General features: G+C 35.8%; 1 protein-coding gene across 10 annotated transcripts in view; it reads right to left on the bottom strand.

Moving 5' to 3' along the window:
- atp2b2 (ATPase plasma membrane Ca2+ transporting 2) overlaps nt 1-14,214 on the bottom strand; it is a 134,991-nt gene that overhangs the window by 35,655 nt on the left and 85,122 nt on the right. For 7 of the 10 annotated variants that reach the window (XM_041980139.1, XM_041980138.1, XM_041980135.1 and 4 more), the window contains 6 exons: nt 8,538-8,738; nt 4,989-5,246; nt 4,661-4,786; nt 3,071-3,196; nt 2,565-2,597; nt 792-884 (listed from right to left, as the gene is read on the bottom strand). In XM_041980139.1, coding sequence (XP_041836073.1) covers nt 792-884; nt 2,565-2,597; nt 3,071-3,196; nt 4,661-4,786; nt 4,989-5,246; nt 8,538-8,738 — 837 coding nt within the window. The remainder of the gene's footprint in view (nt 1-791; nt 885-2,564; nt 2,598-3,070; nt 3,197-4,660; nt 4,787-4,988; nt 5,247-8,537; nt 8,739-14,214) is intronic. The other 3 variants (XM_041980143.1, XM_041980144.1, XM_041980140.1) reach the window with 2 other exon arrangements.

Here is a 14,214-nt window from a genome sequence, read left to right as displayed (position 1 = left end):
TTTCTCAAAGCTTTGAACACAAATGTCACTGAGAAAATTATTCAGGTAGAGCCGAGGACCTGTAAACTGGAGCAGGGTCATTTCATCACCACTTCCACATTAACCAGTTCCCTGGAGTCACAATAAAGCGGAAAATGACAAATTGCTGTGTTCCAGCCTGGGACAGCACAAGGTCACCATTACAGTGCAAATTACACCCCTCTTGTCTTGGGTACAAACAGTCTGGGACTGCTCTCCAAGCAGATGGAGACAAGAGAGAAACCCATGCAACAGTTAGTCTTTCTGCATTATTACCACCTAACACAAAAATAGAGGGTTTTTCCTTAATGATCTAAGATCACCCAACAAAAGAAGTGGGGTTTTGCCATCACATGATCTAGCATTGAGCATCTTCTCAAAGATCTACAAAAATATAATCATGAGTGTACCAGTTGTATTTAATTTTGTCATAAAGGCCAAAAACTACAATCATGTCTCTGCTTTTAACTAGACTATTAAAAGATAAATTTGCTGTTGTTCAAAACTCATCACAAATGTTGTGATGGCAGTACCATACATTGACCAGAAAAGCATTGCAAGACAGTATAAAGACAGGAACAAATAACACAAGTTCTACAACTAGAACAGGCATGCACTGACAGCATGGAAAGAAAAAATGTTCAGACCAACTGAAGGCAAAACTGAGTAGAAGGTGTGCACCCATAGTGGGAGGCAGTCGGAGAATGGAAAAGGTAGAGGAGTCAAAAGTCACAACAGAAAAAGGTCAGAAATCAGACATGTTGTCGACCTACCATTAATTAGGCTGGCACTGCCAGGGGCATTAATGCCTGCAGCCCCATCCGTGGCTATAGTTGCAATGGGGTGGATAGGGGGATGGGAGCAATCTAGCCAGTAACAATGAGGGCCGAACATGAATAAACAAAAACACACGCGCCCCCACAAACACGCCAAACCACATGCACACACAAGACAGTGAACAGAAATAACATGGTTATAGCACGTAAAAGAGATTCAGCATAATATGCAAACTGTGTGTGGTCAGTGTGGATTATAAACATGTATTTGCAAATGCAATCATTGTGTTAGAACTAATGAGAGCTACTAAAAGTGAGAGGTTCACGTAAATGTCACTAGAAATCTGCAACAGTGATGACAGGCATGAAACACCAAATATGAACATGTGGGATACTGTCATTACAGATAAAAGGAAAATAAAAACTACAATAAACAACTGTCAGATGATTTTAAATTCCCTTTGCTTTAATACACTGTGTTTATGTATTCAGTATCTCTGGTCAGACTGTGGTCATTTTTTATGTTTGACTGCATAAAGCTGATTCAAACCATGTTATCCATGTAATGTCTTTTAGCATCACAAAATTAATTTATTGCTGAATCAATCAAAAATTAAAATCCCCACTGGAAAATAACTTGTAAGAGGTATCCAATTATTTACCAGGGAAATATACATGTGCTAACCAGTTAACAGAAGAGGATAACGAACTGTAATGGTCTAATTAAGAGAAGATGTCAATTTTTTTGACACAGTAAAAAACCTGAAGTGGATCTATGACAGCTGATTTATTAAAAATAATGAGATAAATTATGAGGGTCTATGATTGTATTCCTAAATTACATTTAGTTTCCACACAAAAACGCCTACATTCAAAAACAGATACATACTACCTTGTATCTCATTTGGTAATTTGGTCTCATATATATATATCTATCTATATGTATATATATATATACATACACATATATATATATATATATATATATATATATATATATATAGATATGTAGCTGTCAGTGGTTGATCACATGGAATAAATTTTCTTTTTTGGCTCTGTCTGATGGGATAACTCATCCCCTCTTTTTACTAAGTGATCTTTACCCAACAAAAATTGTAATTCAAATGCTTTATTTAAAGTAAAAGTCATATCAAGAAGACATGAAGACATACACTATTTTATAGTTTTGGATAAAAAAAAATCTCAAAAGATGGCTAATTATGATGTTATCGCTCTCTAACAAATCTAAAACCAGGATAAAGTCAGAAAATTCAAAACAGGGAAGCTTGTAAAACATGTGAACTGGTACCAGTGATAAAATATATGGGCTACAAACTAATGAGAAAAATAATAATTCCACAGTGTAGAAAGGTTTATTTTACAACTTTACTCTCCACTACAGGTACACGTGTTGTGAACCTGCAAGGTTTTTGATCTCATGTCACTAATCTTTAAAAGAGCTATGACATGAGACTGAGAGCCTGTAGAAACAGGGCTGATGTTAGGTTTGAGCCAGTGATGACTGCAGTGCCTGTTATAGTGGGAAAGGGGTTATGCAGTGTGAAATATGTCATCTGTCAACACTTAAAAAGATGCAGTATTGTGAGTATGAAGCGTCTCTTTTTAGGTGAGGATTTAAATTGGTGGAAGGGTGCTTAACTCCAGAAAAGAGGGTGAATAATTAAGGGCATTTACTGGGAATTATTAGAGGGTTAAAGATAAATAGGATCAAGTATAACTCCCAGGAGTCAGAGAAAGGTGATACTCTACCTGTGTTTTGGTGTCCATCCTCCACAGCCCCTCCTTCGAGGCGAATTTGGAACAATAAGAGAGTAAGGACAATGATGCACCTAAACCCACAAAACCTGGATACTGCAGCTCACAAGTGTACCACCAATACTCATCTCATTTTGTGTTCATACAGTGTCAGGTACTGTATCACAAATGCCTACAAAAGCTTTAAATAGATTAACCCAGACTTAACAAATGGATATGTGTTTATTTATAAGTTTATTGTTAGAAACTCCTCAGATAACAAGAACAGTTAAAAACACCAACAATACACAATGAGCTACACAAACTTTAAGTACATAAAGTAATGAAGTGACAAAAAGTTGTTTTTAATGGTATGTTGCTGAGCAACACTAACCAAGATGCCCCAAAATATGAAAGAAATAGACAAAAAAAAAAAAAAAAACGAAAAAAAACAAGAAAACCTGCAACTGCAGAAAGAAATCTGGTGGAGAATATAAGACAATGATTTATAATGATCTTACCTTTCTTTTCTTTCTTTTCCTCTTCCTCTACACCAGCCCCCAGTAGAGTGAAGATGATTCCAGTCTGAGAGTTGACACCAACAGCAGTCACCACCATACGCCCTGACCCCTCCATCACATGGGTTCCTGAAGAATGAATGGTGGGATTAAAACAAGAAATCAGAGATACATTTTTAGCAATAACAGTGATCTCCATCTTATTCTGGGATTTCTGTTTTGACTCATTTAGCTCTGGACTATTTTTATAAATTTGTAACAAACAAAAATCTTCAAACTCAGCCTGTAAAAACTCAGCAGCCTTCAGCTCTAATGACAAAAAATGACACGCCAAAGAATTCTAAAGCAGTCATCGCCATCAAATATGCTGACTGTTCGAGACAGTATTTGCTTAAAACATGTTCAAATTTACTTAAATTAAACTTTATTGAATTGTGTAGTTGGCTCGTTGATGGTTTTTCATCATTTTTCTATTCAGAATTTTCAAGACTTTTCTTAAATAATTTTTCCATGACAAAGAGGGAAAAAGTATGCAAGTTGATGCCACTTCAAAAGACTCTAGGGAGGAGAAGACAATGATTTATAATCATAATAGTCAATTTACCATGTTCTTAATAATCTAGTCTCCCTACTACAATTTTCCATAATTTTCACAATTTAAAAAGGGAGACACTATATGTTGCCTCAGAGGCTGCGATCTGACTACACTAACACAAAACCAGCTGGACCTAGCTTAAGTGTAAATATTTCACCTCAAACATCATCAAAACACTTACCATTATTTCCTGTTTTATTTTAAAGAAAGGAGTGACTAAATGTGTCACGATATAAATAAAGATTTGTGCCAACTGAGGACATTAAACCTCTGTGCATTTGAACTACATATACACAATTTATACAAAAAAAAAAAAATCATTAACCTTAGAAAGAGTGAGTCGATGCGGGTGAATATGAGGCTAATTAAGGTCGGCAGCAAAAAGCCGCACAGCTAATTACTCAGAGAAAATAATTCTTAAAAAATCCAAGATGTGAGATCAGATTAACTCACATTTCTGTTACCTGAGTTTTTTGAGGTTTTTTTTCTAAGAACTTACCACAGTGAATTTTGCGGTCTGATGCTGCAAGTAACCCACCAATAAAAAGTAGAACAAAACGTTACCCTGTTGCCAGGACCTCCTGATTTGCTATTCACATTATAATGATTATAATTAGCACATTTTTTTGTCTTCCCTTCGAGGTAACAGCATGAATGCTGCTTTAATTTTGAGTCATTCTAACCTTAAGCCTAATAAATAATTGAAAGCATCTCACAGCACACAATATGACATGTGATTATAATTACTTTTTAAAAGTCTTTTAAAGTTTCAGTTTTTCGAACATCATGAGATTTGGCTGGTCAGTACAATAAATCAGCATACTTTATTTACTCGTGCTCAGCACTGGTGACAAATCTGCCCCGGCCAGCTGACTAAAAAGAATGCCTCAGACTTAAGTGTTTGTCCCTACTTCAAAAAAACGAAGTGCATGAAAATAAGCCTGTCACTCTCATTATGTATCATCCATGCCATGAGAAAGCATCAGTTAGCAACATACCAGACAACAGCATGGGGTCTTTGTCTGCACACTTCTTGACGTGGTCAGACTCTCCAGTCAGTGATGACTCATCAATCTTCAGGTCGTTACCCTGGATCAACACTCCATCAGCAGGAAGCAGATCACCTGCACCATTACAAACAGATGATATCTTATCTGCTTTATTATTAATTTTATGTACATAAGATTAAGGTTGTTCATGTCATGCTTTCTTCAGCTATAATTTTTTTAAATTGTAGTAATATTTTTCTTCACAGAGAACAGGCTGTTAACCCCAAAAAACAAAACCTTCAATCTTTTCTAATCATGGCAGTTTTCTCATACCTACCGTATTTGACCTGTGCGATGTCTCCTACTACTATATCCGCCACAGGCAGCTGTATGACCTGGCTACCGCGGACCACCTGGAATTTCTGTTCCTGCTCGATGCGGCTCTGCAGCCCCCGGAACTGCTTCTCCTTCGACCAGTCGTTGAAGGCTGTCACCAGCACCACACACACCACAGACAATAGGATGGCAGCACCTTCAATCCAGCCAGCATCTGCCTCACCTTCATCTTCCACTCCGCCTGCTGCCGTAGCACACGCTGGAAAACAAAAAGCAAAAGATGTAAATTGCACACAAGCATTTAAATTTTAATATTTCCATCCATGTGCTGAGGGTTTGTGTTACACAGAGTACACTATTTGTACATTGTGTCAAATCACATAAACATATGCTTATTGCTTTTACTGCTTTATAAGCCACTTCTGGGCTGAAATGACATAGAAACAGAAAATGTGTGTAATTAATGTGTATATACATAAAGCAAAGTCTAAATGTGTGCAACTCAATATAGATCAGCTTAAGTTTGCTTCACACTTACTAAGCTTCCATAGTCATCCATCCTTTTTAATATAGATGTATCCTTGAGTCATCAGTGCTGTGCTCATCCCTGTGCTGCACAGCTGTGCATACTTCTAACATGAAAAGGATAGCTGGTGTCTGATGCCATCACTGCCCGCACCCACCTTCTATCCTTCTATAGGGTCTGAGTTTAGTTTCCATTTTGTGGGACTATTGTTTCTCCCCACATCCTGCTGAGCTGAGTGTGATGTAGGAAGGTCCAGGTCAAATACTAGATGTCATATATAAAAAACTGATCATATCTGTCATGCAGATAATGTTTTCTATGTAAGTTGACTGAAATGCACATGTGTAATCATACTGCTCGCATATTCTGTGTACAATATAAAAGAAATCTGGCTGGAAATGCATCAAGCAAACTCACCTCACCTATTCATTAACACAGTATGTCCTATTTCAAATAAGCCTTCGTATTCTGTTGGCTCCACACTTATAGACTGGGGTATATTTAGGTATATTAAGGGTATATTTAGATGAAAAAAGACCCTCATCCAATAATTTTGTGCTGTTTCATGTAATATCAATAGATTTATTTTTATTTGGATGAGACAATAGACATTAATGAACATTTAATAAAATATTAATCTAAACATGCCAGATTATAGCCTGATGCTAATGTCCATGTGTTGTTTCCAACAGAGGATACCCCTGGAGCCATTGTGTACAGTCAGGTGTAGTGCTTTGCAATATAGAAAACATGTGTAGCTCTTATTGACCAAGACCCCAAATTACAGATTCTGCATGTCAAGGATCCCAATTTATCTAGACCCTAACAACTGTAACCAAATAGCAAACCACATAGGACTTTTAGTCAATATGATGTTCATTAATTAGACACACTGCAATTAGAAACAGACCACATAGTTTTTTTGTTTGTTTGTTTTTTCCCCCTTTACATGAATTGGATGAGTTCATTTGGTCTTGTGCTCGCTGGAGCTCACTGATGATTGGACAGTGAATGTAGTAGCTATCCATGGTCCTGAAAGCAGTCCTCAGTGCTCAGTTTAACTATAAGTAAAATACTGGTGTAGACTCCAGGTACTAAAACTGACTACACATTCCACTTAAGAAAGTCATGATTTAGTAATGACTTTTATGACAAACTGTAGTCATTTTGTTAGCATTTTGTTAGTGGTATTTTGTGTTAGCAGATCATAGATTTCTAAAATATCAATAAGTAAAGCTACAAGTACAAACACTGTGCCAATCATGAGATCTTATTTTTCATAAAAACACAAACAACAAGGACCAGAAGCACTAATAAAATCCTAAGCCAGACAAAATATAGAATGTCACATCAAAACAACGTACCTAACTCAGAAACTTTTACAACTGGGAGGCATGTATTGTACATAAATAAAATATCAGCTAAAACTATAAAAAGCTTTATGCCTCTCTGTCAAAATGGTGCTAACTACTATGTCATGCATTACTTTCTTTGTATTTTTCCCTGTTTTTTGTTTTTGTAAATTATCTATGTTTAATAGAGACATAATTATGAGCCCACTCATCCAACTGTAGCCAGGCTGTTTCATATGCAAATGAGAATTAAATAATCCCAGTGTCTATTTCTGGATTTTAAGCTTTTCTTTTTTTTTTTTAAAATCAATAAATAAAGCAGCACAGAAATCGGTGCATGTGTGTGGATTGTGTGTGTAATGCTGTCTTAACTACTTTATGGTGCAAATGGATCTGAGTGAGCAGTACTGAAGCCCATCATTTGTCTAATACAGGTATTTGAGCCATTTTCCTCCCAACAGAATGAACATGTAGTACTTACTGTATTATACAGTAGTTGATTACCTTAATAGAATGTAAAGAAAACACACTAAACCATCTTTATTTTTATTTTAAGAGTTGGTATTTGTCAAATAAAAAAAAAGTATTCAAATAAATCTTTTGTACTTATTGTTTTAAACATCATCCTTTATCAAATCTCTTTGAGATGCAACAGAATAAATTGTTTCTGATTATCACTTAGCATCTCCAAATGTCAATAAATCAATCAAACGTACATCTACCCTTTAAACACTCAAAAATAAAAATGTATTTGATATTTTTCAGGAGATACCCCAAAGTGCTACACATTCATATGCTTTTAATCTGCTCTGCTATTCTTATCTGTTCATATCCGCAGCAGTCTATGTTCTGATTTACATTCATATGTATTCCCATCACTTCTCTGCTGCATGAATATAAAGGAAGTTTCGATTATGACTCTGCAGATGTGTTCAGTTATTAGAATTTTGATGTCTACAGCATTTCTCATGTTTTCAGACATGGCGAACTGATGATTGAGTGCCAGCTACTTAGGACATTTACCATACAGTTATGTAGTTGATTGATTAAAATATGTTTATCCCTCACAATCTCCAATATAAAGTTCTTAGTTACAACTAAACAACTAAATATTGTTCCTTCCAGTTATTTCGAGTATCATGGCAGGTTTTAAACCTCCAAAGTGATGACTGGACCCTTTGGCAGGGGGAAATGAATTCCATTCCTGTGATAATGTTAGTAGCAATGAGTGATGTTGCTGACTCAGCACCTCTATGGTCTTCTGTCTTCATTTCCTGTTTCACAGCTCACAGAACTGATGTATGGGCCCTGAGAGCTCAAGGTTATTTCTCTACTCAACACTTCATTAACCTTCCCAGTACCTCTCTTTCACACATTTAACAGTCATAATGTGCACAAATGTACACACACACACACTCAAACAAAAATTAGCCGTGTGCTTGATGAGTCACTTGACCTCTTTCGGCAGACCACAAACAAACTGTGACCTGCTTCACCAATTAAAAAGCATTGGTGCACACAGTGTGTGCCTGTAATGTCAGAGAGATGCCAGTGGCCATGTCCTGTTCCCAGAAATAATATTCTGTATTTGCATCTCTGACTAAATGCTTCTAAACGAATGACAGACAGCAAATTTCACAAGAGACAATGTCACAGGAGCTGCATCACTCACACTCTCCGCCGCTCTCTCCAGGAGGATGGTAGAAGGAGAGGCCCAAAGAGATGAGGGCAGCAATCTCCAGGATGATGAGGGTGACGTCTTGCAGGGCCTCCCATACCAGCTGTAGGAAGGTTTTTGGCTTTTTTGGAGGTATCAGGTTTCTTCCAAATATTTCTTTTCTCTTGTCCAGGTCAGTTTGAACATCTGCAAGACCTGATTGAAGAATAAAAAGACAAAAAGAAAAAGAATTTAATTTCTGATAGCACAGGAAATCACAGTCTGAACACAAATATATACACAATGATCACAACTGCATGTGGGGAATTTATTTTAACTGATGCTTTGATCCAAAATAAATTACAAGTGAGGAACAGATTAGGTGTCAGTCTGGAGTTAAGTAAAGTTTGACATGTAGATTAGGAATGCTGGCGGTTGAAATACAACCCTCCAATTGAATGACAACCATTCCACTTCAGTAAATATCAGTGGTTCACATCATAGTCACTAAGAGCATTTTTATTAAGTTTCACATTTGATCAAAAAATTCTCACACTTTTTTTCACAACACTGGTTACATTTGTTTTTAAGACAAATGATCTTTTGTCTCAATCTCCTTTTCCAGCTTTTCGTCTTTCACACTTTCACAAACCACACACAAACCATTTCTAATTACCAGTTTGAGTCATGGTGGGCCACAGATCTGCATTCCTTATATAATTCCACTACAGCAAAGAGGGCCTTACGCTTTGACCTCATCCACCTCCTCATCCACTGTTAACTGTTGTACATAAATATCTTCAGCCCTTCTATGTGAACAGCTCCATGCTGCCTCGAGGCACAATTTACTTTTAGAAAATATTCCAGTGAATTATTTTTATACGTGTGTTCAAACAGCATCAAATGTTTTGGCAAAAGCAGTGGTTGGATCTTGCAGTACTATAGTAGGGATATATAACCTTACTTGGAGTTGATATTATAATAGAGTCGGTCAAGGTGTCTATCAATTCATGGTTTAATCAGTATGGCCATAAAGACCAGTACCAGTCTACACTAACTTAACCATCACAACCAGAGCAGTTCCTGCTTTAAAATGACGCGAAATACATTTCATGTGGGATTAAAAAGTAAAATTAAGAATATTTAAAAAAAAGCTCAATTTTCAACTGTATTTATTTATTCATTTATTTGATTTTTTTAAATTGGTTTATTTTTACATAATGAAATTTAATTGATAAAAATAAATGAATAATAGGTCAAATATGTAAAAGCCATCTATTATTATAGCAGATTAGAATACAAGGACAATGTACCATAATATCATCTAAATCTCAAAAACACTGTTAACAGCGACATGATCACTAACTGGAGCAGAACCCCCCCGATCTAGTTTGGAGTGGGGTTAATTAGTTATTGTTTAGGATCAATTTCAATTGCTTATAGCAACTATTAAGACGGGTTTTAATAAGATATTACAAATTGACACAATAGACCATCTGTAACTGTTTTCTTTAATTTGTTTGTATTTATTCTTCATTTATTAATTTTTATTTTCATGTAAGTAAGCCCAATAATTTCACTGGTGCTAATATGATCTGAAAAAGAGCAAGTATTGATGCTGTGGAGGATGAAAGATTGGCAGGTGCTGATTAAGTTTTTCAGCCAGCATAAACCCATGCTTTGGGACAAACAAATAGCACCGGAGGAGCCAAGAGAGAGTACCAGTTCTGTGGGAGCAGGAGTTGCAGGCAATATGGCATTGTAGCCATATAAATAATTAAATAAATAAAATACATTTTAAATGAATAATCAGTTTCAAGAACAACATTTAAGTTGCAGAAATTCAAACCATGTTCTGTTAAAAATAATGGCCTCATTGCAGTGATTTTTGTTAGGGGATCAAATTCCAATCACATTTAACAAAACCTGTAATTGAGGCATGATATATCATGATATTTAAGATTTTATTTTCTAGGACATAAAATTTTTTGTACATGAATAAGTGTAAATTAAATCTGTTTTGCTACACCTACAACCTAAATCTGCATCACTGAGTCAGAAACTGCAGTGGGTTGTAAACTACCTCTATATTAAACATTCATATATCTATGGATAACATTAAGTGTAGTAGCTGCAATCCAAATTCATGCTTTCTTTTCATCAGATAGCATTATCAATAAAAGATCAGGCTACTTTTTTCTTTTTTCCGTCTGACTGCTTTTCAGTTTCATATCATTATCTGGTTGCTAGGGGCACAAAAAACCACAGAGTGTATCCACAGTTGCTCTCTCTGTCTGTCTCCCCCCACAACCACACACATTACCACAGCATTATGTCATGCATGGTGCGTCACTGGGTCTCCCAGGAGCCACCCTGGATTGCACCTGATAACACTGCTGCTGCATTGCAATGCCTCGCATTGGAATTCATATGGCTGGTGAGCCGACTTATTAACATCTACAGAAAATAAATGGCAAATTTAGAAAAGAAACAGACAATGACTAAGCTAACATGACAAAAAGAAGTGTTATTGTTGCAAAATGCAATAATATTTAAACATATATAAAAAAGAAGGAGCAATAAGATGAAAACGCTCTGACATCTGACTGAAACAAGAATAATTTCCAGATCCTACATTAAAAAAATATTCTGGTTGCAAATAGATGGGGCTTTAAATATCCATGAGCAGACCTAGTATGCTCTCCCATTGATCACAGCATCATTCTGCCTTATATCTCACATAAATGCATCTGCGTGTGAGAAGGCATGTATGTGCAATGGTTTGTAAGTCATGATCTCATGTTTGTGCTTCTTGTGTGTGTAATAAGGCTGGACAAGCATGCCTGTAGTTGCTCATGCTATTATCATAAAATAGAGCTCAATTCTTTGCTAGTTACAGTTGGTTAAATGCACATAGAGTTACGCACAAACATGCACACGTAATACACACAAACAGAAAGATGCTGTAAATCTGAAGGAATAAATGGATGTGTACACAAGCATATCAGCATACAGCTTTAACAGAGCCCCTACCATCATTTTAGCTGCATGTGGTGGAGATCAAATATAGCTTTTATTTTCTACTTTACAAACTGCATCCACAGGATTTTATTCTGGGCTGACTAAAGCAACAAATACACATGCTCATCTGCAATCACACATTTAATAAATCTGCCCAGAGACAAAGAAGTGTATACTGTCTACAGTGAGCGAATACATCATATTTCACCAGCACAGAAATCATTTTACAATAAAATACAAAACAATCATTTTAGATTCTGTTCTGCAACGCTAATCTCTGAGTGATGGATATTATTCTGTGTGATGGTGCTTTGGTATAGACTCATGGCAAGAGGTGAGCTTTGCTGAAATCAGCATCTCTGGTCATTACGTACTTAGGGCTTCCTGATAAAAAAAAAAAGCCACTGCTAAGTTATTCTTTCCTGAACTGCCAACTGCAGTACTATTTACTGAAATAGATTCATTTGCTGGATTATCAAATTTTGCAAGGGGAAACTGTCAGCCCACCCAACTGCTCTGGCTGTGGTTTTTGAGGAGGCAGAAAATTGTGATGATACACGGATGAGTCACAACTTTCTCAGGAAGAATTAAGGCTTAATGTGAGGGAGTCTTTGTGTGAGCACCATTACAAGTTGTGAAACTGAAACAAAACAAACTGACTTCATATTTGTCAAGATATGAAAACTGTGTGAAAGCATTTTATTTAACTCAACGAGAACACATTTGAGGATATCAGAATATATCTTTCATATTCTTTTTTTTCTACCATTGTTAACGCTCCTTTTTGGTCAACCAAGCATACACACAGACATCAAAGTCTGATGTGCATTCATCTAGGATAAATTCTGTCCTTCAGACTTGGGAAAATACACTTTTTATTTACTTATTTTTTTATTCATTGGCAGCTCCCACAGATTACTCCAAATCAGTGTGACTGTCTTCATTCTGCAATACAATTCTCCATAACCAAGATTTTTAAGAGATAACTATTAGAGAAGTATTACAGTATTAGAAGTATTAGTATTTAGTATTAGAAGTATTAGAGAAGTAACAATGCAAAGCATAAGGAATTCATGTTTTACTGCTGAAAGCTTTATAAGTCTATGTTACAAAAGGATTGCATCGGTGACCTATCACTGGACTATGGTCATTTTTCTCATTGCATTAAGTTTTTTCTGTCATTATTTTTTTCCTTCGATCAGAATGAGTGATCAACATTTGTCTGCCATTTGCAGGAAATCAGGAACTTAAATAGTCCTACTGAGAATGCCTGCACAACACTGGTTCGTGTTAATGTTTGACCATATACTAACATAAAAGTTACATTATTCGCAAAACATGTCACACTGAAACATTTGAACATAAAATTTGTTTGCATGGACATTTAAAGAAGTAAATAAATACTTAATATTTTTATGATTAAGAAAAGTAATGCTTCATAACATGTTTCTGTGGTTCTGTGGATTTAAGGTCAAGAAAAGCTGCTCTTCTTTCTGTAATTTAACAAATTACTTCTTAAATTTACTACCTTATTTATTATAATATTAGACTTTCATTTAAATTACAATGATGATGATGATGACTATCTCATTGATGATTATATAAAAGTATATTATTTTTCAACCAGATTCTACCAAAAAACAAGTAATGCTTGGATCTGTCAAATCCAGCCCAACATGCGATCTAAATCTGCAGTGACAAATAGTACCTTCCTAAAATCCTGTTTTCAGATAGACAAGACAAGAAGAAGAAAGAAAAAGAACTTCATGCCTTCATGTTTGCAAGCAAAATGGGATCTTTTTCAGTCAGAGAGAATATGATGGCATATTTAACAGTTGCCCTTTTTTTTGTCCGTGGCTAAAAATAGATCTCCATGGAAACACTATGCATCCCACTCACAGAACGGAAATACCCACGACTCTGAAGCGTGGAGAATGTGTGAATATCTAAGTAAGTGCATGTTTCATAGGTGCATTTTCATTGCAAGAGTGTGTGTATGTGTGTGTAGGGACATTTCCACTAAGAAAACACAGTTAAGACTGAAATGATGTGATGACCTCTAAATGTCCTTGTAGGACAGGGCCGTCACAGTAATGCAGGAGAAATTTTTCTTAACACATTTTACACTATAAATGATAAAGTCATTAACAACATCAATATCTACACACACACACACACACATACACAAACACACAAATCTGTCTCAACAATTTTTTTCCATCCCTTGAATTTCAACATGTATTAGAATCCAAAATATGTCACCAAGGCAACAGGGTTCTACAATGATGAAGATGATCTTCAAAACATTTCAAAATGTTGATCCTTTTTTTTCTGCACCAAATCAATACTCTCCACTTGTATTCTCATCTTTTACAATTTTTTTAAAAAAAAAAAAAAAGAAAAACGACAGAGGGTACAAAGAAGCAAGACAGAGAGAAATGAAGTGTGACTCACAGAAAAGAAAGTGAGGCAGAGAAGAAACAGAATGGGAGTAGGATGGATGTAGAGTAACTCTATGAATAATAACCCATCAGCGGCTAAAAGGTGGATAATTATCATGCTGTTATTAGAAGAGAGATTGATGGAGAAGTGTGTCACAGTGTCCTTGAGAATGGCCTCCATAACAATGACACCATTTTATATCATACAAGCATACAAGTTTAAAACTCTT

The sequence above is a fragment of the Melanotaenia boesemani genome, chromosome 3, assembly GCF_017639745.1.
Source record: "Melanotaenia boesemani isolate fMelBoe1 chromosome 3, fMelBoe1.pri, whole genome shotgun sequence".
Lineage (NCBI taxonomy): Eukaryota > Metazoa > Chordata > Actinopteri > Atheriniformes > Melanotaeniidae > Melanotaenia > Melanotaenia boesemani.
This window is presented reverse-complemented; position numbering and strand designations above follow the sequence as displayed.